The sequence below is a fragment of the Tasmannia lanceolata genome, unplaced genomic scaffold (assembly GCF_043159265.1).
Source record: "Tasmannia lanceolata isolate RefF3 unplaced genomic scaffold, GAP_Taslan_0.1 ptg000020l, whole genome shotgun sequence".
Lineage (NCBI taxonomy): Eukaryota > Viridiplantae > Streptophyta > Magnoliopsida > Canellales > Winteraceae > Tasmannia > Tasmannia lanceolata.
In genome coordinates, this window is record NW_027518697.1 from 33,526,433 (window position 1) to 33,553,483 (window position 27,051).

Below are 27,051 nucleotides of genomic sequence, written 5' to 3' on the forward strand. Positions count from 1 at the left end.
TCCCCTCCACTAAGAAGTGACCCCTTCCCTCTACATGAGCTGCCGGATCTATTCAATTTGTATTCAAAACTCAATTCCAAATCCAAATACAAAATGGGAGGTATCCAAACGGGCCCTTAAGGAATTTCGATTGACTTGGTTGGCCAAAATGCAGACTGCAACAAAAACTAAACCGAGGTAAAAGGGAGGAGACTCGAGTCGTGTGAGTTCACCATGACATTGGGAAGTTTTTGAGCAGCACTGAACGTGCATCGATCTTTTCTTGGCAGGACACTAGATGAGGCTTTATATATCAATAGTGTGAGATCTTCGGATCAAGGTGACCTCAATGGCAATTGTCCAGATTTATGCCCACAAGTCAGATCAATGGACCCGATCATGTTTACCTGGAAAATGTGGGCCCAAGATGTATTTTTTATTTTTGAAGCTAGTGAGGTGGCTGTCCCAAGCAAAAAGGTGCAAATATATCATTCCCTTTTATTATTGTCATTTTCATGATTGAACTATGCTTAGATTATGTATATAAGCAACAACCAATACAGTAACTGCAAAAACTGCAATTCTAAGCTACGCCACCTCACCTAGTACGTGATGCCCTACCCACACCACAAACAGTTAGGAAGAAAACGGACTTGGAAAGCTCCTTTTCATCTTCCAACACCCAAATTCTATTCTCTCACCCAAAATTTCTTGGATGCCAAGCTTCCGTCCCTCTCTCACCAGAAACAAACCACTTAACATCGTTTAAGAACATTTCACCACAGACTGTTTTGCCCGGAATATCAGCTTCAATTCAAAATAGTTTCTCATAATGGCGAATGCCTGTCAAGGGGACATGCCAGTTCCAGAGCCATATCCGAGAGTAAGCAACCAAGAACTCTTTATCTTTTTAAGTCATTTTTAATCGTTAATGGATTGTTTCGGTGTGAGGTTCGCAACGTTTAATCAAGTCATGGCTATGAACATATCTAATTTTGGGTTAAAAATATTCAATTATGTCGCAACACAGAAAATCGTGGGTTCAATTCCAGCTTACCCGGTTTGGAAGATCGATCTTTGGTTGGCAGAGAGATTGGTTTGGGCATTGGCTTAAGCTAGGACAATTTGTTCTTTAAACTAATGCAGATATCTATTAGAATGATATTATAGATAGTAGAGCAGAAGGTTTCTTTGTCGGGAAAATGATATTTCCACCCGTTTCAGTCTTTCCTAAAAATGACGTCATCTTCAGGAAAATGCAAGCAAAACGGGGTGGAAATATCATTTTCTATATTATATATATGCATGAAATTTGAAGTGGGTTTCTGTTTCGTTTTCCGTTTCCAGAGAAATAAGACGGTTAGTGGGCAACAAAAGAAGATGGAGCTTGAACAAGAGGTAAGTCTAGATTCCCTTTAAGACGTACCTTTTTTACACAATAAAATGATAACTTGAACTAATCCTATTCAAATTTAACACGGGGCCGGGGGCTTTCAATTTATGATACTCTCTATCTAAATGAACAATAATCATATCATTCCCCTCTAAATTGTGGAAAGAAAAAAGTTTCTCAAGAAAAATAATTTCCTTTACAAATATTTGTTTTTCTTGCAATCGAAACGGTACATAAGAAAGATTGTTGCCTCACGGCCTATCTACAACCGGAACCAACAATTGAATATGGAATCAGACCGTTGATCTTGTACAAAATCAAGAGGCGATGTGTATGGTTATGGTCTACTATTGCTGTCGCGACGTTTTCGGAGTTCCGAGAACCATTCTCGAAGCTCCGAGAAAATTCTCAGAGTTCCGAGAAAACGACCAGAGAATAGCACAATACCTCCTGGACGCCTTTTGATTCTGTACCTACCTATGTCTGCAATCGCCATTCTAGTAAACATGTAAAAGCTAGGGTTTGGAGAGAGCTAGGGTTTGATGCTTTCTCTCTAGAGCTAGTTGGAGGTATTGTATGGTTGTTCCAATTTCGAGCTTGCCTCCAAAGTCAGACTATTGAACTCCACTCCCTCAGGAATAGGACGCAAACTCCCTTCCGAAGAATATAATGAATCATAGAACTCAACAATAGCCGAAGAAACCTCCTGAGGAGGCACATCGGGGTGTGGTATCGGGCAAAGACATTTGCTGCAGCCAAGATCGGGTGTGATTCCTCCACCCTAGGATTAATCGATGTCTGTCATGACAATTACATCCTTCATATTACAGGTAACAAAATTCATGGCTTTATTTTTTATTGGCTAGAAGGCTTTATAGATTTAGGGCCTAGGATCATCTTATCAAGGTGGAACACGATGAGCAGGATTTGTGTTCAAGTCAACTTATGAAAAGTTCAGTGACATCCCTGTGGCACACAAGGGACCAAGGGTGATCGTTACGAAAAAAAACTCCTAACCGTTACAGAATTTCCTTGTGAAAGGAACCAAATTGCATAGATGAAAATACCTAAATTTATGTTTTTAATTTAATATCTTCTCTGTAGTACGCTCTCCAAAATGTGCTTGTTCCCAATCATCCTTACTCTCTACTGTGAGAAAAAAAATGACGTGTTAAGAGACTCTCTTAGTCCAACCAAAGACACTGTGTGTACGGTTGCACCATTTTGGGTAGACTCCAATGGAATTTTAGTTCAGTTTCATGTGGAATTTGTTTATTCGAGCATTTGGTTGCCCACCTTCGATGGATTGTAAAATGACGTGTTATTCTATTGCAATGACGTGGAGGCTCGCATTCCATCGCTCAAAATCCTCTCAAAAGCAAGATTCCAGTGACAAATTGATGTCACGAATATCAATTTGCAATTCTCGAAAAAAAGGCCGTTGTGGGCGGAAAATAGCTGTTGCAAGCGTAGTCATCTTCTTCGTCTATATACAACAGTGAAACCCTCGTTCCGTCTTCTTCTTTTTGGACATATACGCAACAATGAAACCCTACTACCGACTTCTTAGTCGATTTATATGGAGAAACCCCTAGTCCAATTACTTCTTCAGCCATACCAGTGAAACGCTCTTTTCATTGCCATTTGCATGGTCGATTTATACAGAGAAGCTGATTCCATCAGTCAAAATCCTCTCAAAGGCAAGATTCCAGTCAGAAATTGTTAAGAAATCATAATTCGCAATTCTCCAAAAAAAGACGTTGTGTGTGGATAATAGCTATTGCAAGCGTAGTCATCTTCTTCATCTATTTACAACAGTAAAACCCTATTTCTGTCTTCTTCTTGTTCGATATATACACAACAATGAAACCCACATTCGGACTTCTTCGTCGATTTACGGAGAAAACCTCAGTCCGATTTCTTACCAGTGAAACCCTCTTTTCATTGCCATTTGCATAGTCGATTTATATAGAGAAACCGACTTCTTCTTCAGTCATACCAGTGAAACCCTATTTTCATTGCCAAATTGGTTGATTTATTAAGAAAAACTGATGCAGAACGTATTGCGATGAACAAGTTTTTATTTTTTATTTTTTATTTTCATCATTTTTTTTTTGTATTTTTTAGTGCATCAAATCTTGTTCTTTTAGCTTGATTTTAGTGTTTTTAGAAAGGTTTTTTCGATTACCTATCTAAAGAGCCCAAGATTACGCCATTTCAGCTTGATTTGGCTAAGTTATAGGCATTTTACGGATATGATATATGTATATTACGTGATTGCTATTTTTGGAATATTTTAGTCATGTTTCTACATTTTTTTACGTTGCTTTAGTTAGAAGATTGAGAATAATATTTAGGCAAGAATTTAGGGTTGCTATTCTTAGATTTTTGCTCTTTATATAATGTAATGGCATGAGAAAAGAAAGATGGATAGAATAAAGCTTTTTTTGGACATCACTTGTGAAGAGAGCATGGGCTCTTTCACATGGGTGAAGGAGCTTCGCTCCTTTCACGTGTTATATTGAAGTTTTGCTCCAAACAGTGGCATGGGTTTTCAAACCCCCACGAGATTATTTTAGTCGCTTCTTGTGTTGATCTTTATATTGGTATTGCTGCTCTACGCTCCCTGCATCAGAAACCCTCATTCCGATGTCTTCTTCTTTATTACCATTGAAACCTTCATTCTAATTTGGTTATCTTTTTCATCCATAGAAGTAAAACCCTCATTTTCATTGACATTTTGGTTGATTTATGTAGAAAAATCTCCATACCTACGTAATGTTCTTCCATAGTAGTGAAACCCTCATTTTCTTCATCATCTTCTACGACGATTTATACAGAGAAACCCTCATGTTAAACTTCTTCGTCGACACAGTGAAACCCTCATTTTCGATTAGGTAAACCATCATCGATATTGTGCCGGAATAGTGAAACCCTCATTTCCAACTTCGTCGTGTCGCCGTTTGACACCACATTGTGCTGACGTATTCAAGCATCTTCCTCTTCCTTAGGTCGATGCCGTCGGAGAGTTGCTCAACTCGAAAGTTAATTCATCAGAGAGCAGAACCCATTGTCTTCATCTTCAACATATCCTGGTACATCATTCAATGTTTAGAGTGTGTTACTAAAATATTGCATATATGTTCAAAACAGTACCGAGTTTCCCATCATTATGAATTTAAACCTGGGTTGTTATGTTTTGATAACTATGTTTGTGGAGATCTTTCCATTCTATTTATGTTCAGAATAGATATTTTTCCATCTCCAGAATATCTCCCAACCCAACTTATGGGGATTGCGTCTACCTCCAACTCCCATATTATTTGACACACTTATCTTTTGTAACGATGGAATTATCTTTTTATTATTATTATTTCAAACTAGATGTATTCTGTATACACAGAAACTCTATGAAGTATAGCACGTAGTTCGCCAGAAGGTAAGCAAGAGTGAACTTCTTCAAAACAGTTTTGTGTTTTGTATCTCTTTATGGTATAAGAGCCTACCAAAGGAAGAACTTCTCACGATTTTTCAACCTCGTCAACTCCTTCACCTTCTTCAACAACCTACTCCTATCCTCACCACCTTAACATAGCCAATTTTTGTGTCCTTAAAATTGACACAGATAAACTTCCTTCTAAGGAAAACTCAAATTCTTTCATTGATTAAAAGACAAGACCTCATTGGTTTCATCAACTGCAACACACCTGCACCGCGATCAAGAAAAAGACTCATCTGACGGCAAGAGAGTTGTGAACCCAAATAATGCACCATGGGTTCGAATTGATCGTGATAGGTACCCAAAAGTAGACAAGAAGAAGGTGAAATAATGGTTCGTTTAGGAAACCAGTCCCTCGTACAATAGCACGAAATTAAGTCGAATTCTTCTCTACCTTTTCCATTAAGAGATAAGAAAATATAAACGTCTACAATGATCTCAAGTTTCAACACACTAGGACTCTACAACCAATCAGCATAAAGGATAAATAAAAGAAAACTAAAAGATAAATATGAAAGATAGCCTAAACCTAACCCAATGTAAATCGTTGGTTATTGAAATCCCTAAAATTTGGGGATTCAACACTCCCTTCCCCTTGGAAATTGCCTTGTCCTCAAGGCGGATGTTCTTCTTCGTCTTCTTCTTCATTGTCACTGTCAAGAACTTCACCACCAAGGTCTTCCTTCAAACCCCCTACAAATGAGTCAACTAAGGCCTTTTCAGTCCACCCTTCCACCATATTAGCTAATCTTTCAAATTCCTTTTGGTACTCACGAACTGTCTCTTGTTGCTGCAATTTACTAAAGGCAGAATCAAAATCTTCAAATTCAGTTGGGCCAAACCAAACACAATGCGCTATTTTCAGATCCTTCCATTCCATATTCTTGTGTATTTTTTCGTACCATTGAAATCATTGTAAGGCTTCTCCTTCCATGTGAAATGAGGAGAGAGGTACCTTCACATCTTCAGCAGTTTGGTGAAAACGAAAAAACTACTCGGCACGATATGCCCACCCCATCAGATCATCAAAACCGTCGAAATGAGGGAACTCCAGCCTAGTGAACCTTGTTTGAATGGTTCCTTCTGCAGTTCCAGACCTTGATGTTTCATTTCCTCCACTCTCAACATTGAAAGAGATCCCCTTGCTACCAGAAACATCATCCTCCGTTGATTTCTGATTTTGATTTTCCATGAACTTGGAAAACATCTTTGCCAAGTTGTTAACGGTCTCTTCCAACTTCTCCACTCTCTCTTACCTGGCTAATTTCTCTAGGGATGAGATCTATTTGGCATGCCAAGATCAAACCTTGCTCTGATACCAAAATGATAGGTACCCAAAAGTAGACAAGAAGAAGGTGAAATAATGGTTCGTTTGGGAAACCAGTCCCTTGTACAATAGTACGAAATTAAGTCAAATTCTTCTCTACCTTTTCCATTAAAAGATAAGAAAATATAAACGTCTACAATGATCTCAAGTTTCAACACACTAGGACTCTACAACCAATCAGACTAAAGGATAAATAAAAGAAAACTAAAAGATAAATATGAAAGATAGCCTAAACCTAACAAGCCAACGTAAATCGTTGGTTATTGAAATCCCTAAAATTTGGGGATTCAACAGATCGGTTTGTCAAAGCTTTGATCAATGGAACTCTATCCGAAGATGTCCTTAGCATAGTTGTTTGACTAAAAACTGCTAGTGATGTCTGAAACACATTGATCGCAGCCTTAGGACAAGGATCAGAGGCAAAGGAGTTTCAACTCTTATCAAATATGCAACTCTTGAAGAAATCTTAATGCCATTTGTTAGACAGTTACTGACAAAAGAAAGGTATTCTCATTATTTACTAGCCTTGGTCCAAAATATGAAGCATTTGCTACTACTATGTTGAAGCAACAAGTTCCGCCCTATGCTAAACTCATTCAACTACTACAGTGTCATGAGTTGCGTAGTAAAAGCCATGAAAGTGAATACACAAATCACTTGATGGCATTCTATGGGGAAAGTTCTTGAGAAAGTAACCATCAAAATAAAAAAAGTCGGACAATATTTTTCATCAAAGGGAAAAGGTTTTCACCAAACTAGTCAAATGAATCAAGCTCAAGAGAATCAAGGACAGCCACGGGCTAACAATTAGCAAGGTAATCAAAATGAAAATCATAACACGGAATTCATTGTGATCTGTAAGATTTGTAATAAGAAGGGACATGATGCATAAAATTCTGAAAAGCGATGGGACAATAGCTACGAACCCGATGATGTACCTCAAGCTCTTGTTACTGTGCAACATTCAAACTGTCACGCCCCAAACCCCACCCTGGGCGTAGGACATGACAGCGCCGTACACCTGCAAGACGAATCTCACAAATGTTCAAGGCTACAAATCAATAACAGAAATAACCTGGCATTTCATAACTAAAATATATCAAAGTTCAATTGATGCGGACCCATCGAATTCAAATCAAATCCAATCGCTCCCCAGAGTCAAAGCAAAATAAAATAGTAAAGTCTTTACATCTTATTTAAAGTACTCACTTCCTAATAAACTAAAATAACTAAACTAATTCTCTGAGCCAAAGTCCAAATCCAAAGCTACACGTCCTGTTCCTCGTTAACCTCACCAGGGTCAAGACGTAAAAAAATGTTATATGACCACAGTCAGCTGAAAAGCTCAGTACATAATAAAGCACTACTCTAAGTACAGTCTAAGTATAATGGGGTTCAATAGGGCCAGATAACAAAGTCAAAATTGAATACTGAATTTCTCAACTGAACAGTAGACACAAAGTAGATATAGTGTATGTCAAATAAGGTTCTGATTTAAAGGGGCAATAAAGCAAATTCAAAGTCTAAGTTCTGGTCAAATTCAAAGGTTTTCAGAATTCATATACACTTCAAAGTCATCGGCATGGTCTAGAAGACATGTTATCGCTTAGACACCGACAGTCCACGGTGTTGAAACTAGTTTCTCAAGTTCAGATACAAGTCGACAAGGCCAGCGTTTTTTCCCACTAACGGGCCAGAAGTTCCAGTGTACTACCCCCACGGTCGGTTTCAGAATTTCCCAATTGTACTACCCCCATATGGCAGACTTTTAGAAATAATCCAAGCCTCCACATAAGTGTTCAGAAGGTGTCCAAAAGTAGGTTCAGAGGTTCATATTTAGATAGTTCTAATTATTCCAATGGTTCCAATGATTCAAAGTTCAAACTGATAGGGTCGGAGGTTCAGAGTTCAGAGTAGTTATTTCAAAGGTTCAGAGTTCAGAACAGTTATTTCAGAGTAACGGTAGATGAAACAGATGTCATGCTAGACTTAAAGCTAATTCAGAAGTTCAAAGGTGTTAATACAGGTTTACAAAGTCAATACTGATTGAAAGGAAAAAGGGTTCATAATACCCAAAGTAGTACATTATTACGTACCTCAAAGATGTTTGGTTCCCTTCTTAACTTTTGATTACGATTCAATACCCTAATCTGAACAGCACATATGTAACATATAAGGGCCCAAAAAGGTAACCCAAAAGCCAAAGAATCAAAATCCAGAACTCAAAACTTCAGATTCAGAAAAATTTTTGAACATCAAAGGTGTTCCAGTCGACTGGTCCCTCACTACTATTTTGATCTCAAAAAGCAATTTTGGCGCGCCAGTCGACTGGTTCGGTCGACTTCCCATCAACAACTGTTTCAAATTTCAAAGCACGGTTCTAGGGTTCCCAACCAGTCGACTGCCCTTCAATTACTGTTTTAAAGAAAAACATAGTTTTGGGCGAGCCAGTCGACTGGCCCAACCAGTCGGCTGCTCTTCGAAAACCTGCTTTTCTTGGGTTTTTACCCAATTTTCTCAAACCTTAAACACATCATATCTTCTTCGTTCGGACTCCAAATTGCGTGAGGTCAGATCCAATGGAATCGTATCGACGAGAGGAATCCACCAAACCCAATTTCACGCTCCGAATTCAAACGTATGATTTAAGAAAAATTGCTAAAGATTCTTATTCGAATCTCCAAAACACAATTTTCTGAATTTAGATTCTTACTAATCGACTGAGTTCGTTGGAATCGTAAAATAATATTAGGTCCAAGAACTCAAGATCAATCCAAAGTTTTCTTATTTCTAATCCAATTAACCACAATTCTTCTTTCTTTCTACTTATCAAACCCTTGTTTTAGGGTTTCTAATATTCTAAATCTTTCATAGTTCATAAATCTTACCTTGGTTCGCGGCTTCGACTTCGAAATCGCTATCTCCTTGGTGAAGTCCTCTTTCTCTGAATTCTGTCTCAAGGGTTAAACAAAATGTTTAGGGTTTGTTTAAGCCACAAAACAATGAATTTATAGGCTTTCTTAGTAAGCCCTAATCGGAGTCAAATACAAACGGACAAAAACGCCCCTCCTTTAGAAGGGGGGACGAAAACTTTAAAGGGGGTATTATGGGTATTTACATTCTACCCTCCTTACAAAAATTTCGTCCTAGAAATTTTCTAATCACGTACCTGAATTTTCAAACAGAAACGGATATTTCGATCTCATTTTGTCTTCTAGCTCCCTGGTGGCTTCACGTTGTGAGTGATTCCGCCACTGAACTTTCCATATGGAATAGTCCTTCACCTGAGAACTTGGTCCTTACCATCCACAATACGGACAAGTTGCTTTTCAAATGACATATCTTCTCTCAGATTCAGAGGTTCTAATTCAATCACATGATTCTGATCCAGAACATACTTTCGTAACATAGACACATGAAACACATTGTGTACTCCAGATAACGATGGAGGTAAAGCTAATCGATAAGCCACTTTTCCAATCTTTTCTAATATTTCATAAGGTCCTACAAATCTTGGGCTGAGTTTTCCTCTAACCCCAAACCGCGTCACTCCCTTTGTGGGTGATACTTTCAAAAGTACCTTATCCCCAATCTGAAATTCTAATTCTCTTCGTCTGACATCTGCATAGCTCTTCTGCCGGCTTTGTGTCATCGAAGATGCTTTCTAATCAATTGGATTTCATCCACTGCTTTCTGAAACAAATCCGGTCCTAAGAGTCTCCTCTCACCTACATCATCCAAACATATAGGTGATCTACATCTCCTCCCATAGAGGGCCTCAAAAGGTGACATCTGAATACTTGCCTGATAACTATTATTGTAAGAGAATTCAATCAAGGGAAGATAATCATCCCAAGATCCTTTCAAATCCATAACACAAGCCTTGAGCATGTCTTCTAGACTTTGAATGGTTCTTTTAGATTGTCCATCTGTCTGACGATGGAAAGCCGTACTGAATTTAAGGGAAGATTCCATTGCAGAATGCAAACTGTTCCAAAACTGAGATACAAAGTGGGTGTCCCTATTAGATACAATGACTTTAGGCACACCATGATACTTAACTATCTGATCAACATACAATCCGGCCAACCTTCCAGGTGTCAGGCCGGTTCTAATGGGTATGAATGAGCTGTCTTTGTCAATCTGTCCACAATTACCCATGCAGAATCATTACTTGAGGGAGTATGAGGTAAGACTGACACAAAGTTCATCTTGATCTCCTCCCACTTCCATTATGGGATCGGAAGTGGTTGCAGTGTTCCAGGTGGTCTTTGATGTTTTGCCTTAATCACCTGACAAGTTAAGCACTGAGATACATACTAGGATATTTCTCTTTTCATATTATTCGACCAGAAATTTCCTTTCAAGTTCTTATACATTTTTGTACCTCTAGGGTGTACAGAATAACGCGAACTGTGCGCTTCCTTCAAAATTTCATTTTTTCAAAACAGAGTCATTCGGAACACAAATGCGGTTACCAAACATCAAGGTACCGTCATTGTAAATTCGGAATTCAGAGTCAGATCCTTCTTCTAACTTATTTCTGATTTTACAAAGTTCTGGGTCAGATTCCTGAGCTATTCTGATTCTTTCTTGCAATGTGGGCCGAACGTGAAGTGCTGTCATCAGTACCCCAAAGTCTGGACCACGAATTTCTATCTCTGATCTTCGGGGGTCTTCTAAAATATACTTTTGTGAAGTAATCAAAGTTGCCAAATTCACAGACGACTTCCGACTTAGAGCATCAGCTACCACATTAACCTTTCCAGGGTGATAACTTATGGTTAAGTCGTAGTCCTTCAATAGTTCTAACCAATGCCTCTGTCTCATATTAGATTTTTTCTAAGTAAAGATATATTTCAGACTCTTATGATCATTGAAAATTTCACAAGGTTCTTCATACAGATAATGCCTCCAAATTTTTAGAGCAAACACAACGGCTGCAATTCTAAATCATGAGTAGGATAGTTCTCTTTATAAGGTCTCAAATGGCGTGATGCATACGCAATCACTTTGCCATTCTGCATTAACACACATCCTAAGCCTTTCTTTGAGGCATCACTTTAAATCACAAATCCCATTCCACTAACAGGCAAGGTTAGGATGGGAGCGGAAACTAGCCCTTGTTTCAACTCCTGAAAACTCTTTTCACAAACAAATTTTGTCCCCTTCCGTGTCAAACGTGTCAAAGGGGTAGCTATACGCGAAAAGTCCTGAACAAAGCGGTGGTAGTAACCCACCAAACCCAGAAAACTACGAATTTCTGGAACATTATTCGGTCTATTCCATAACATTACCGCCTCAACCTTCTTTGGGTCTACAGATACTCCGTCTTTAGAGACCACATAACCCAAAAAAAAGATTGAGTCGAGCCAGAATTCACACTTTTTCAGTTTCCCATACAGCTTTTCTTTTCTTAACGTTTCTAAAACAACTCTGAGGTGATACTCGTGGTCAGACCGACTTTTAGAGTATACCAGGATGTCATCGATGAACACAACCACAAATTGATCTAACAATGGTCTAAAGATCATGTTCATCAGGTCCATAAAAGTGTCGGGGCATTGGTTAATCCAAATGGCATAACAAGAAACTCATAATGGCCATACTGAGTCTGGAAGGCCATCTTTGGAATATCTTTTGATTTAATTCTAAGTTGATGATAACCCGATCGAAGGTCGATCTTAGAAAACACACATGCCCCTTGCAATTGATCAAACAAATCATCTATTCACGGAAGTGGATATTTGTTCTTTATGGTAACCTTGTTGAATTCTCTGTAATCTATACATAATCTCATACTTCTATCTTTCTTCTTAACAAATAGAACTAGTGCTCCCCAAGGTGAAACACTGGGTCGCACAAAATCCTTCTCTAGCAGTTCTTTCATTTTCAAAGGTGCCATACGATACGGGGCCTTAGAAATAGGCACCGTTGCAGGAGCCAAATCAACAGTAAATTCAACCTCTATTCGGAGGTAGACCTGGGAGGTCTTCAGGAAACACATCTGAAAATTCCCTAACTATAGGGATACTAGATTCTTCCATAATTTGGGACATACGCCACACCACCCAAAGTACGAACCACTCCATCAAACATCTTGATCTTCACCGTCTCAACTCCCATGACGTCACAAGTAGACCCGTCACCTAAGGACACTACACCTGCCCTTGTCTCCTTGAACGTATCTAAATATTCCCTCCTGCAGCATACAAGAATAGAGCACCCTGAATCTAAAATCCACACATCATGAGGAGAAGTGTGATTACCTGTGGGGACTGTGAGAATATCTCCAAACTCTTCGCTCTGTTCATCCGTTACAACCACCGCCATATTCGTAGTACCATTGTCCGCCTGGTCAGCTCGTTTCGGACAATCCAGCTTAATGTGGTCATTTTCCTTGCAGCGGTAACATTGCACACCCTTTCCATCGACCCTGGATCTTGACCTGCCTTTTCCTGATCCCCTGTCAGACGACCTTCCTCTTTGATTCCTACCATGAACAACCAACCCGTGCTCTTCACTTCCACCAAGAATAGGTTTCTTTCGCATCTCATTCGATAAGAGCGATGCCGTGACTTCTTCAAACTTTATCTACCATACAATAAAGTCGTCACCGGTTGGCATATGAATCAGGAAGAGAGGTAAGAAGCAAAAGGGCCTTGTCTTCTTTTCTTCAACTTTTAATCAATCTTGTGGAGCTGATTCACAAGTTCGTTGAACATCGTAATGTGTTCTAGAAGATTCCCACCCTCCTGCATCTTCAGCCCGTACAATTGTTGCTTCAGATACAATCGGTTGGCCAAGCTTTTTGACATATAAAGCTTTTCCAACTTCTCCCATAATTTAGGTGGATCTTCTTCTTTCATAACGTTAAACATAACGCTATCTGCCAGACATAGTTGAATCGTGCTGACCGCCTTCGACTCAATATCTTCCCATTCAGTATTAGTTATCTTCTCCGCCTTCCCATCCTTTCCCTTCAACGCCTTAGCCAAGCTCTGTTGAACTAGGATGTCCTTCACCCACATCTGTCATAGGGTGAGCTGCCATTTCCGTCAAATATGTCGATGTTGAACTGGGTAGAACTTGATTTTACCGCCATCTCAGATTACTTCGCACTTCTAGGTGTAGCGCTCCACCTCGAACAAGAATCTTCTTTGACAATCTTTCCACCCCAAAAAATCGCTCTTAACCACAACACCCACAATAATTCCACCCGGCCTCGACGATCGCTCCACCTGAGATCTGATACCACTTGTTGAGAAAATCCGCTGGGCAAAACAATCCGATCGTGCACAAATTAAACACAAAAGTAAAATAAACAAATCAAGTCACAAGATGAACACCAAGATTTTACGTGGTTGGGCCAAGCCTACTCCACGGGCGAGAAACACTATCTTCCACTATGAGAAAAACAATATACAAGGATTACAATGGATTTAACCCAAAACCCGCAACCCTTTCCTTGCTTCTCAACCCAAGACCGTACAAGAGAGTAACCGAAGAGAAACCCACAAGAAAACCCAAGAAAAACCCCAAGAGAATAACCTAAGAGGAAGCCCACTTCTTATTTCCCTTCTCTCTCTTTCTCACTTTGTCTCTCTTCGTTTCTCTCTTTCTCTCTTGCAGCCCACACACGGAAGGAAAACCCACGCCCAAGCTTTTGCCAAAAAACCCACTTGTTGTGTGAATAGAAAGGATTTTTATAACTAGGTTTTCACTTTCCAAAACCTAGAGAATCACCTTCTATTTTGCTTCTGCCGTCCCACAATACACAGTGGGAAATAAGGCAACTGTCCAACAATCTTTTCTTCTCCGTGATCTTGGTATTTCACAATCGTGGCCGTCCATCTTATTTTGCGACAATGTTAGTGCTTTATACATGAGTATCAGCCGTGTGTTTCATGCGCGAACAAATCATATTGAGATTGATCATCATTTTGTACTTGAGAAAGTGGCCCCTGGATCCTTAATCACACTATTTGTTCCATCAAATCAACAACTTGCCGATATCTTGACTAAGCTGTTGTCTCGTATTGTGTTTACTGGCTTACGTGTCAAACTTGGCATCTAGTCTAAACCACCGTCCAGTTTGACAGGGAGCATAGAAACACAAGACTTGATCCGGTCGATCAAGTCATTGGATGGTTCACCCACAAGTTGGAAGGAGGCCCACAAAGCAATAAAGAGGATATTGCATTGGACTCTTCAAGAGAACTATAGAGGTTTTTCATCCTCATTTTTTTCTCCATGGGAATAAGGCTTGAGGAGGCAGTTACGAGAAGGTATTTTTTCCATCTCCAGAATATCTCTCCAATCCAAACTCTATAGATATTTTCAACTGCACAGTTATCTGTATCTACATGTGGGAGTGTGGGACATGGCTTGAGGGGATTGAGTCTTTCTCCAACTATATTATTTGATACTCTTATCTTCTGTAACGATGGAATTATCTTTATGTTTTTTTTTTTAAATTTTCAAACTGGATATAATCTGTATACACAGAAACTCTATAAAGTACAACACGAAGTTCTCCAGAATGTAAGCGAGAGTGAACTTCTTCAAAACAGTTTTGTGTTTTGTATCTCTTTACTATGAAGTCGGCCCTATAATACTTTTTGAAGAACACGGGACCCCACTTCTAGAGCATTTAAAATCCACTAAGATCCTTTTTCAAACCTACTCAAATTTTAAGTCAGGAGGGGATGTCGTAGGGACTACCAATTTTCTATTTTCTTTCCGGAGAATTTTTTTTCTAAGTGATGAAGATCAACATACACGTAGCACTTCATGATGATCGGCTGATTCGGCTCAGTTGATCAGGTGGGAACCATTAGCCTGGCATATTACCGATGATCCTATCATGTTTGGGTGATCTTACCTCATTGATCATCACTTCATTGGCATCTTTTGGTCAAGGTGTTGATCAACAGCTCATGATCATATTTTTAAAGAGAAAAGTATCACCTTATAGTGGAATTTAACTTATTCATTTAGGCCACATTTGGATACCCACAAGATTTAGATTTGGATTTAGTTGATGTTTTTAACTGGATCAGATCCTTAGATTTCCAAATCAGCTACAGCAGTGCAAAAAATTCCGATTTTCGAATCTATTCTGCGAGACATTATTTGGAAATCAATATTTGTGGCAACTTCCTTCACCGTCGCTGCTCTTCGACGTTGCTCCGGCAGCTAGACATCCCTCCCTCCAGGGGCGATGCCACTTGTAAGGAAAGGGGGGCAATTGCCCCCCTTATTTTTTGGAAAAAATATATATATACCTTTATTTTTTAATATTTTTTATACTTACCCCTTTTTTAAAAATATGCCCCCTTTTCCAATCATACCTAAGATAGAAAATAAGTTTAAAATTTTAATGTTACCATTTTTATCTCCCTTCTTTGTGCAAAATTTTCTATAATTTTTGCCCCCTTGTGCAAAATTTTAGATAGAAATTTTTTCTATCTTAATTTTAAGATAGATAAAAAATTACTATAATTTTTGCCCCCCTTGTGCAAAAATTCTGGCATCGCCCCTGCCTCCCTCCCTCCCTCTCTCTCTTTCTCTCTCTTTTAAACCATGATCATGAAGATGATTGATGTATTTTGTATCCAAAACTCAAATCCAAATCAAAATACAAATGCATGAGGTATCAAACGGGCCCTTAATTCATATGAGGTGGCACTTCCCTCCCTAAAAAGTGGGTCGGCTGTGAAATTGCCAACATACTCATATATGTAGTGATTATTTCTTACACTAAAACAAATTAATGTGCTTATTAAGATTTATTTTACTAATTTTCATTTTCCTAGGTTGATGAGCTTCATAAAATGCTTGATCATGAAGCAAAGGTGAACAAACTTTTGCACCAGACAATGCATGGGTCCATTCCCCCTATCCCAAACTTCCTTCCTCCAAAGGTAGTGAGAGAGATGTTAAAATTTGAAGTCATTTAGAGCTATCAAAAGAAGATCGACTAAAGTTTTGATAACTCTTTCATGAACTTAGATGAAGGAGCTCTTGGCAGAACTAGCAATGGTAGAGGGGGAGATTGCTCGACTCGAACGTGAAATAAGCCACCTTCAAAGCAGTCTTAATCATGAGCAAAAAGGACTAACAGAAGCTTCAAAATTAAAACAATGGCAAGTTGGGAGTCTAAGCAACATTGCATCACCTGACCACTCTTCAGCACCACCCCAACCCAAAGGGAAGCATGAAAGAAGACCATCTGAAGCCAAAGCTATGTTCTTCATAAATCAAGCAATTAAAGGCAACTATAGCACAAATGATTTTACTAGAAACGAAAACATCAGAAACTCAATTTCAATCGTCGATCAAAAAGAAAGTCAAAAGGAGGCTGGATTAAGAAAAAGTGGGAAGATAGAGAAGCATTCCACATACAAGCTACCCCCAAAGCATCCAAAGTCCAAGGTAAGCCTAATTTTGTTCCGTTCATTTGGTTTTAATCTAAACTAAGATTCAATGTAATCATCTATAGATTAAGTGCTCAGCCGGAGTACCAAATAATTAGTTAACCGACATTACTTAAATTGGTGGAAATGATGGACCTACACATGCAATGTTGTGGACCCACACATTCTTGCATGGGTCCCCACCTATACATAAGCCGACCCCATCATTTCCATCAATGGGAGACTAGAGAATAACTAAATTGTTACTCCATCATATTACCGAGCTGAAGCTCAATAATACAACGGTTTGTTTCATATGACTCCCAAAATTTCAAAATTATTGATATTCTTACTACCATGTTTTGATAATGGGCTGAACTCGCCTTGTTGTTTCTTTTTTAATCTGCTACTGAGAACTTTTCTGCAAATTTTAATAGGCTTCGACATCTGTTTAAATCCCCCCTAATCTCTCTCTAAAGAAGACAACCATTTCTCCTTTCCATTTAAGGGCATGTCTGGCTACCATGATTATTTTTCATGGACAATTAGCTTTACCCAGTGGTGAGGGATGGTGAGGGATGGTGGTAGAGGGGTAGAAACTGGAGGGACTGAGTGAGGAGAGGGTAAGAAAAGCCTAGAAAAAAAAAGGAAAGAAAAAACTCCACCCAAATTGACCTCTCAAGTCTCTCCTCCCATCCGCCCCTCTCACTACTTGATAAACTAATTTATCATGAAAAAAATTTCATTGTTCCGGCCCCAATGTGTCCTAAATCACTTACACTGATCTAAAAAAGTAGCCATATGTGACTACCTGATATTTCTTATTTATTCATTTAAATAATTTTTATATACGTATCTAGCACTTTTTAAATTCTTTTGTTTCAAAAGATAAAAAAATTACGAAATAAATTAATAAGCATTTTATGAGAAATTATATGAAGAAGGGCCGTATAAACACGTAAAGATGCTACGATATAAGTACCACCCTTGATATTTGATCCAACGGCAGCTCCTCAAAAAGTAAGCTGTTGTTGGATCAAACATCAAGGATAGGATAAATTGGATAATGAGTACGTGTTTATACGTCCATTCAACATATAATTTCTCTGAGTTTTATTTTCTTTTAATAGTATCCAGAAGATAGAAAACACTTAAATACCATAAGAATTCAACGAATGACAAAACTAATGAAGAAACTGTAGTAAGATAAAGAAATGGAGTTTTTTCTTTTTCAGATTGTTTGGATTATTTTTAAAATATTTCTATCCAAGGAAGAGAATCTTGTCCAAATTTATCCAAAGAGAATCAATAAAAAAATTAAAAAGAAAATTATTAATTTTGAATTCTACACTAAAACTTCAATAGAAAAGTAATAAAAAAGAAGTTAAAACAAAAAGTAAAAAATAAGTAAATAATTTAAAATGTAAATAAGGCACGCAACAGATATCTGATCAATGCAGCGCCCATTATAAATTTGTGAATCTTGCTAATTGCGCATATTTTTATGTTTTTGTTTGTTCTCCTTGGTAGAATTTATTTTTATTGTTTTTGCCTCCATGCATCATACATGCTATTTTACCATAATAACATAATAGTAATTAAGGACTCCTTAAAATAATTTTTAAAAGTTATAATCTTTGGAAAGAAAAGGACCAACTGGATATATTTTGTCGATTAGGGATTTATAGGTAAAATTACCATAATATAAACATAATTTCTGTAAAAAGAAAAGGCTATTGATACAGGCACTATCATGCTTTAATAATTGCATAAACTCAGATTGTCTGTTTTTAATTTGCTTTCGCGAGCTTTTTGGGAACTGTAACAGCCTTTTACGATTGTTTAAATAAATATAAGAGAGGATCAATTAGTGCAATTATAAAAACATGGGAGTGCCAATATTACTAGCCAAAAGAAAATGTTGTCCCCTCTTCGTTGCTTTGGTAAAGGCACTCCTTACTTTATTAAGCACTTCAGTGATTAGCTCATGATATTTTTTGTGGCTCCGAACTGCTATCAGATATCAAATTTAATGGAAAAGGAAATGATCTCTACTTTGTTGTTTTGGTAATGGCACCCCCATGAATTGGCGTGGATCCTTTAGGCCCTGTTTGCTTTGGCTTTTGTGAACCGATTGAGTCCAAAACTGATTATTGGACTCAAAATTTAAGTTAACTTTTGAGTCCTATAATCATTTTGGACTTACAAATCGGTTCTCAAAATCCAGAACAAACAGAGCCTAAACATAAATTTGAGTCCAAAAATTAGTTTTGGACCTGCAATTGGTTCTCAAAATCCAAAACAAACATGGCCTTAGCAATGGCGGTAAGTTGTTTTCTTTCATCGTTCATCGTTTCTCTTATATATCATGAAAGAATTGCTCAAATTTTCCTTTCAGCCAGTTGAACGTGACTCTGATCTTGCCTTCAAGTTTACATTAAGCTCTTCACCCTACTCAAGTCCATTAGAGAACAGTCAGAAGTGGCCACCCAACAAGCTATCTGAGAGCATCATGAAATGCTTGATGTGCATTTTCTTGAGACTAATTAGAACAACTAAGGCATTGGAACTTGAGAAATCAGGTGTTGTTGCAAGGTCTATTCACTCATCTTCAGGCTCAAGAAGTCACAGGACTGAGAGTAGCTTAAACTCTAAGGCCAACCAGAGGGAATTTGGGCAACAAGACCCATATGGTATTTTTGACATTGAAGACTCCCTTCCTAGGGATATTGGACCTTACAAGAATTTTGTCAGATGCACATCAAGTTCATTGGACATGAAAGGCATTTCTAGTGCTACAACCTTGTTAACAAAATTAAGGTGAGTTTATTATATATATAGTCGATACATCACGGTATGTAAGCGATATGAGTCCAATCCGATAAAATGGTCAATTTACAGGCTTATTTATCATATCACAAATACATCACATGGATATTCTTAAACAATTTTAGAATGATAAATTGCCCTTTTCAAGTAAAATTTTATTTTAATAATATCAATATTTCATGATTTTTTACTGTATTAGTATCCATTATTTTCTTAGGCCCCGTTACTTTTGGATTTTGCAAATTGATTTTGAGTCCAAACTGACTATTGGATTCAAGATTTCCAATATTTTTTTGGGCTCAAAATTAATTCCCCAAAACGAATGGGGACATAATAAATTACCAATAAAAAACTGATAAATGAAGTGTTTCAAACTCCGGATTTGGCCAAAATGCGGTCAAAGCAAATCGTAGTCGACTTGGTGGTGTGATGCATCGAGTACAAGGTTTGATCAGTTTATGTGGTCGTAACTCAACAGCATCAATGGAATTCTGACTATGTAGGGAAAAACACGGACCCAAACAAGACGGCTCAGATAAAAGTTGTCAACTTACTTCCAAAACATTCTAAACTGTCAATTTACAAACCACAAGTTTAACAGTTAAGATTGCAAATGAGAGGGACCAACAAATGAAAAGTTTGAATCATTGAACATTTGGTCCCCACTTCCACTTTCACCCACTCTTATTTTTCTTGAGAAAAATAGGCCCAGACACTAGCATATAATTCCTCCTATTCAATAGTATTATAGGTTAACTTCGATGCATATGATGACCTAATTCCGTTTAATTTTCTCTTTTCCTCCTATATTTCAGGGGTTTGATGGACAATCTCTGTAATGTGGACTTGAGATTTTTGAGCTACCAACAGAAGTTAGCATTTTGGATCAACATGTACAATGCTTGCATCATGCATGTATAGTATGGCGAAAGTTGCATTCTTAAAAGTTTCATGTTTAGAAGTGAAATTCTAATTTAAAATTTTCTGTGATGTTTTTAGGGATTTCTCCAATATGGACTACCCTCCAGTCCTCATAAATTGCTTGCATTGACGAACAAGGTATATATTAGCTATTCCTTACAAGACCCATTTCATTGTTAATCAAGGGGTTTTCATAATCAATCGTCCCTATGCTTATGTAACTTCCAGTTAAATAATGCTTTGTGTCTTCTGAATACATGGTTTCATTCTAGGCCGTGCTCAATATTGGAGGGAACAAACTGAATGCTCTAGCAATAGAACATTTCATTCTAAGGCAGTCATCTAAACTTAAAGAAGTAAGTATTACAGCTACATTCTGTTAGGCTCGAATATAATAGTACCATGTAAGTTATGAACTTCTGTCGTGAGCTCTTTTATAGGTCTATTGGAAGGGTGAAAAGGACATAAAAGAAGATGTTGTCCGTAGTTTCTACGGTCTCGACCGCCCTGAACCCAACGTCACCTTTTCTCTTTGTTGTGGCAATAGATCTTCTCCAGCTGTAAGTATTAACATTTTGTAGTTCTAATTTGTAAAAACTATGTTTAAAGTTGAACTGTTTTTTACTTTAACTATTTCTTGCTTATGTTTTCTAACACCCAAATCTAATGTTTAGGTTAGGATATACACAGCTGATGGTGTCTCAGCTGAGCTAGAAAAATCAAAGTTAGAGTACCTACAAGCTTCCATTGTAGTAACTAGCACAAAAAGGCTCATGATCCCAAAGCTTTTGATATGGAACATGCTTGATGTTGCAAGTGACATGGAGTCATTTGTTGAGTGGGTATGCAACCAATTGCCAACATCAGGGTCGCTCAGAAAATCAATGATGGAGTGCCTCAGGGACCAAAACAATGGGAAGACTGAAGACATTGTGAAAATTATGCCATATGAGTTTGAATTCCAATATTTATTAGCCATGTAATGCCTCTTGGATACTTTCGTAGGGATATCATAAAGACCAAGGAAATGAGGGGAAGTTTTCTTTTCTTATTTTTTTTCTAGAACCTGCTAATATTGATGTGAATATCAATTTCACAAAGATAATCTACAAACTATGCACTAGCGGTTTCTTAGTAGAAACACTTGAAAATACGTATAAATTCATACTATCACTAAAATTAGTCTAGAAAATGGCATTAAAGATTGGAAAAAGTTTAAGCTTGTCATGGTTTTCAATGGTTTGTATGTAGCACCTGGTCTATTTGAATTGCCAGCGTTCCTCAGTTCACCTTATAGCAGAAACTGCTAAGATTAAAGAGATCATAAAAATGGAATAGATAAATTTTAGGTGATCCCAAGACAATAATGAATCTCACTTGGAGTCTGATAATGAATCTGAATCGATGATTTCTGTAGAGTGAATCTTTGCTCGGATTTTTTGTCCGAAAAGGGATTTTCGTTGAATGAGACAAGGCTTTTGTGCTTCATCAACCATGAGGTTGTAGGTTTATAAAATCAAAGATTTTCACTAATCTTAGGATATCTTTATTAGCAAGAATTGGTGCTTAAATAAGCACCTTACAGATAAACATGATTAGATAAGATAACATCTATGAAGCTAAGATAAGAACTATCATAACTATAGACCCTTATCCAACTCATCTAATGATCCAACAGCTACATCTCATCAGATTGGTTTCATTCTAACATGCCCCCTCAAACGTACGTGGATTGGAAATGGGATACGTTTGATATTACAATAAAACTCCCCAATTAAAATTCCCCAATTAAAATTCCCCAATTTTTTTTTTGAAAATGACAATTTTCATTAATATTGAAAAAGCATTCGGGACCAGTGGTCCCAGCCTGCTGTTACAAATATTAGTAGGACATCGGACCTATCCAATGTTTTTGAAAAGGGAAAAAGGAACCTTCAAGAGGTTAGGACTACAATATCCTTCCTTCATGGAATGCGCTCATTACAAATATGATACTATTTCAAAATCCTCCCGATCGGCTCCCGCTTTAGCTAGAGTGTCAGCTATCTCATTTGCTGATCGCCTGCGATGTTCAAGACTGGGGTTGAGTACCCGCATTAGATCCAGTATTTCAGCTACAATGTCCTGCAATCTCCAAGGTCCCTTTGATGATTCGGAAGCTCAGGCCACTGCATTTGAGGAGTCGCCTTCCACTAAAAGAGGGCGTTGGTCATGATCAGATGTCCACCTTAGACCAAAACGTAATGCTCTAATCTCAGCCTCATTAGCGTCACATAGTCCACAAGGTCTTGAATACGTCATAACAATTGATCCAGAGGAGTTTCTAATTACTCCTCCAACTCCTGCCCTTCCAGGATTGCCCAAAGAACTGCGATCAAAGTTCAATTTCAACCACACCGTTGGTGGGCTCGTCCATTTGGGTTTGGGTTTGGGTTTGGATCGGATAGTTCTATCCTAGATTACTGACCATCAGTTCCTTATCAGGTCGCCCATTCCGTAAGGAGTTTGTTTATTTGCCCTTGTCCAGGAAATCATTTCAATCTTGATATCTGATGCAATACGAGCTGCATTTCTACTCTTCTCTTGAAAAATGCGTCTATTACATTCTTTCCAGATATTCTATACTATGGTGTATGGGGTCATTGCCCAGAGATATCTCCCCATTTCTCCAAAAGGCCTTGTGCGCCATCCAGAGAGGAGGGTGCTGATAGATTGAGGGCACAACCAAGAGATCCCAAAAGCTCCAATTGCTCTTATCCATAAATGACAAGCAAAAGGGCAGTGCAACATTAGATGATCCAAAGTTTTTTCATTTTGATGACATAAAACACACATACTCGCCATACTGAAATGTCTTTTATTTAGGCGATCACATGTGTTAATCTTCCGATGTATCAAGGTCAATCCAAAAGCCACTACCCTTGGTGGGACCAGTGATTTCTAAATACGCCTCAGCGGAGAAATATGACCATCATTTAAAAGAGTGAAGGACTTGGCAGAAAAGTCCCCATTAGATGTTGGAATTCAGATTCTTTCATCCTCCTTATATTGCGAGCAATATGTCGGTTCTATGAGCAGGAGTAGTCTCTGGAGATCTTGAATTTCTTCGTCCTTAAGGTTTCGACGTAAACAAATATCCCAGAATCCTCTTCCTCCCTGACCCTCTCTCACCAGGTAATCAGCAACTGTTGCTCGGGAACTCCATGCCTAATTTAGATTGGCCGCACCAGAGATCCAACCAAAATCTGACGTTGGTACCCTCTCTCAATTTGTAGCGGATTGCTCGGTTGAATTCCTCTTTAACAGAGCAAATGGATTTCCATGTACCTGATCCCTTTCCTCTCGTGGGCTTTTTGAAGCTCCAGTCCCCCCATTCCGCTGTAACCCGATGCCATAAGGCTGATTTCTCCTTACCGTATCTCCATAACCACTTACAAATCAACGACTTGTTACGTAATCTGATCTTACCAATACCTAGCCAGGCCCCCATTCGCCTTAAGCTGCGTGACTTTGTCCCAGCTAATTAGATGCCTTACCTTCTTTAGAGTCCCATCTCTGTCCCATAAGAAATTTTATTGCATTCTCTCAATTCTCAAGGCTACCTTTACTGGGATTTTGGTGCAAACCCGGAGGTTCGCGACAACCGCCAAGACCTAAATGGAGCTCGTGGGGAATAATACTTCAAGTTTTCAAAGCCATATTATGCCCAGATAATTAAGTAAACAGAAGCAACTAATTTCAGCTTAGAAAACCCATGTAACGTTAATCGTTGAGATAGAAATCAATGCGAAAAGATGCTAAATCAAATAGTAATATAGTATAAAAGTTCCATAGCATTCATAAGGCATGTAAAGGTCCACAAAACTGAAAATCAGATTTATTAATGCTTGTTGTCCAGAAACATAAATAATTAAAACTAGGGCCCACGGGTCTTATTTTAGGATGAAAAATAACCTAAATCACTAATAAGGGGTAAAGACATAAACCTACCATGAAATAAGGGTCTAACTAGTCAAGAAAGAGGGTTTTAAGGGTGTTAACATGTGTTAACACAATCTTACCCGACAAACGCAGCAATACCTCAACCCCAAAAGCTTGAAAGAGGCCAAAAGAGAGCGGTGGAGAAGCCCATCGGCGTATTCTTCAAGTAGGGCAGCAGTTACCATCAATTAATAGACCAAGAAAGGGCAACAAGAGAAGTGAAAAGGTTAGAGAAAAGAAGATGGGGAAGAAGAAACAAAGATTGTTGGTTCATAAGGTAGGTTGTAATAGATGGAATGGAAAAGGGAGAGATAAAGATGAAGAAATAAGATCGATTGTGAGGGGATGGGGTGAGAGAAAGAGAATAAAGGGGGGTTGAGAGGAGAAGAAGATGGAAAAGAGGGGAAGAACTCACCTTGCTGTGAGTTGGAGGGAGAAAAGTGGGACGCCCTAGGGCGTGGAAGGAGAGGAGGGCTGACAGCTCCTTTTTTTTGGGTTTTCACAATACGTCAATAAATTCGGGTTGCTCTCCTCCACCACTCTCTTATATATCATATTGTGTGGGCCCAATCTCAACCAATAATAACAAATCATAACTTAAGTGACTTGAGTCATGCAAAAATACCAATCTACCCCTCCTACAACACATAAGAAAATATGCACTAAGGGTAAAAGGGTCAATCCTAATGAAACTAATAAAATAAAAGGCTAAAGTGCATGCAAAGGGTGGGCCCTAGGTGATGTGATCATCCCTTCACATCTAAGAAATATAAATAGCGAAAATAAATGCAATAACCACAAAAAATAATAATAAAATAGTGGTCCAAATGATCCAACAGTGAGGATCACATCAGATTTTGTACAAGGACATGAAGTATACAGGCAAGTTAGATAGGGCTGCTTTGATTAGTGTAATTCTCCCCCCGAAAGAGATATATTTCTTCTTCTAAGTAGCTAGCTTTCTTTCAATTCTTTCAATTACCGGGTCCCACTGGGACGCCGATGGAATACCGAATCCTAAGGGCAAGCCCAGATAGGAAACAGGAAAAGACTCCGAAGAGCATGCTATAGACGCTGCCAATCTTTGCACCTCCATGTGATACAGATTTATGCCTAAGAGCATACTTTTGCTTAAATTAATTTTGAGGCCCGATGTAACCTCAAACCATTTGAGGATGGTCATTAAGTTAGAGATAGCCTGAGGGGTGTACTGCATGAAGACTAATGTGTCATCTGCAAATTGAAGGTGGGTTATCTCTTTAAGAAAGGGTCCCCTCGAAATCCCCCAATCAACCTCATTCTGCTTGCTTTTGTCAACATCAGACTAAGTGCCTCAACTACCATGATAAACAAATACAGTGCCAATGGGTCCCCCTGACAGATCCCCTTGATGCTTTGAAGAATCCTTCCGCTGAACCATTAATGATTACTGAGAAGGAGTTGGCTGATATCAGTGCTCTGACCCACTTCCTCGAGGACATCCCAGTCAACATGGTGATATGCCTTTTCTATATCAAATTTGAACACAAGGCCCGGACGCCCACTTCTCTTCACTAAATCAATGAGTTCATTAGCTATTAAGACACCATCAAGTATCAAGTATCTGCCTTGAATCAACAAAGGCTCCCTGGAATTGTGATATGATATCCCCCATTCTCTCATAAGGCTATAAAGAGTGTATTTTTAATAAGAATTTTCAATTATAATGGAGAGTGAGGATATGAGATAAATTGAATGTTCTGTGTGTAACATGTGTAAATTTTATGATACGTCGTACCTTGTTTGTACATCTTGTCTAAATCTCTCATAAGGCTATAAAGAAAAAAACGAAAAGCATTTATTTTCGTCTTGAATTAGATCCTTATGTTCTGATGATAGTTGTATCTGGACTATTGTACATCTTCGTCATTGTACATTTTTTTTTTGTTTTGAAATTTTTTATTGTGAGTTATGAAACCAGTTGGCATGACTACCCATACAATGTATTAATGATAGTAGTTTTTGTGATTACAAATTGTTTTGGAAGTGTTTTTGTAAGCTAGTAGACTTAGTGTGTGGGTGTGTGTTGCACACCTCAATGGCATGCTTTGACCGTGCTAAACTGAACTTGTTTTTAATTGGTATGCACACTTTATTTACTTGCTTTGAATGCATAAAACTGAACTAATTTTCATTATATCAAACACTTCAATTGTCACTTTTGACATCAAAATAGAACCTGTTTCCATTATAGTCATGTGATTAAAGGGATATGTGTTGGTGTTAAGTTTACGTGCCTCATTTCACTAAAAGTTTTATGTTGTTATGGTTCAAGTCTCTTATCTCTTACCAAAAATCTCAACTGATTCTATACCTTGCTGTCGTTTGCCTCACAAAATGTTGACCATGGTGTGAGATTTGTATGGCTTATCCTCATTTCAATCATTCATAGCAAATTATGAGTAAATAATTAAATTTGTTCGTTTTGGATTGGTTAATATAGCTGTTGTCCTGTAGGCTTACGCACTCTGTTGGTATAATTTGTGTTTGTTTTAAAAAGGCATACGGCTACTGTATTATAGGTTTATGCATTATATAGTTATGAGTTGTATTCGTATAGAAGCATATATGTACATAGTATGTGTCTATGAGAGGGGTAGGCACATGTGTGTATGTGTGGGAGTATATGTGTGTGTGTGTGTGTGAATGAGTAGATGCGCGTCTA

General features: G+C 38.2%; 1 protein-coding gene across 3 annotated transcripts; it reads left to right on the forward strand.

Moving 5' to 3' along the window:
* Positions 1 to 678: 678 nt before the first annotated feature.
* Positions 679 to 21,527, forward strand: LOC143854679 (uncharacterized). 3 transcript variants are annotated; one of them, XM_077364759.1, is made up of 10 exons: positions 679 to 862; positions 1,327 to 1,377; positions 16,017 to 16,124; positions 16,213 to 16,635; positions 19,015 to 19,436; positions 20,261 to 20,360; positions 20,445 to 20,504; positions 20,639 to 20,722; positions 20,807 to 20,926; positions 21,046 to 21,195. In XM_077364759.1, the coding sequence occupies exons 1-10, from the start codon at positions 812 to 814 to the stop codon at positions 21,058 to 21,060; spliced, it is 1,434 nt and encodes a 477-aa protein (XP_077220874.1). In that variant the 5' UTR covers positions 679 to 811; the 3' UTR covers positions 21,061 to 21,195. The 3 variants fall into 3 exon arrangements, with proteins under 3 accessions (XP_077220874.1, XP_077220872.1, XP_077220873.1); XM_077364757.1 differs by having other exon boundaries at positions 682 to 862; positions 21,041 to 21,527; XM_077364758.1 differs by lacking the exons at positions 679 to 862; positions 1,327 to 1,377 and adding an exon at positions 14,429 to 14,486 and having other exon boundaries at positions 21,041 to 21,525.
* The last annotated feature ends 5,524 nt before the right edge of the window (positions 21,528 to 27,051 follow it).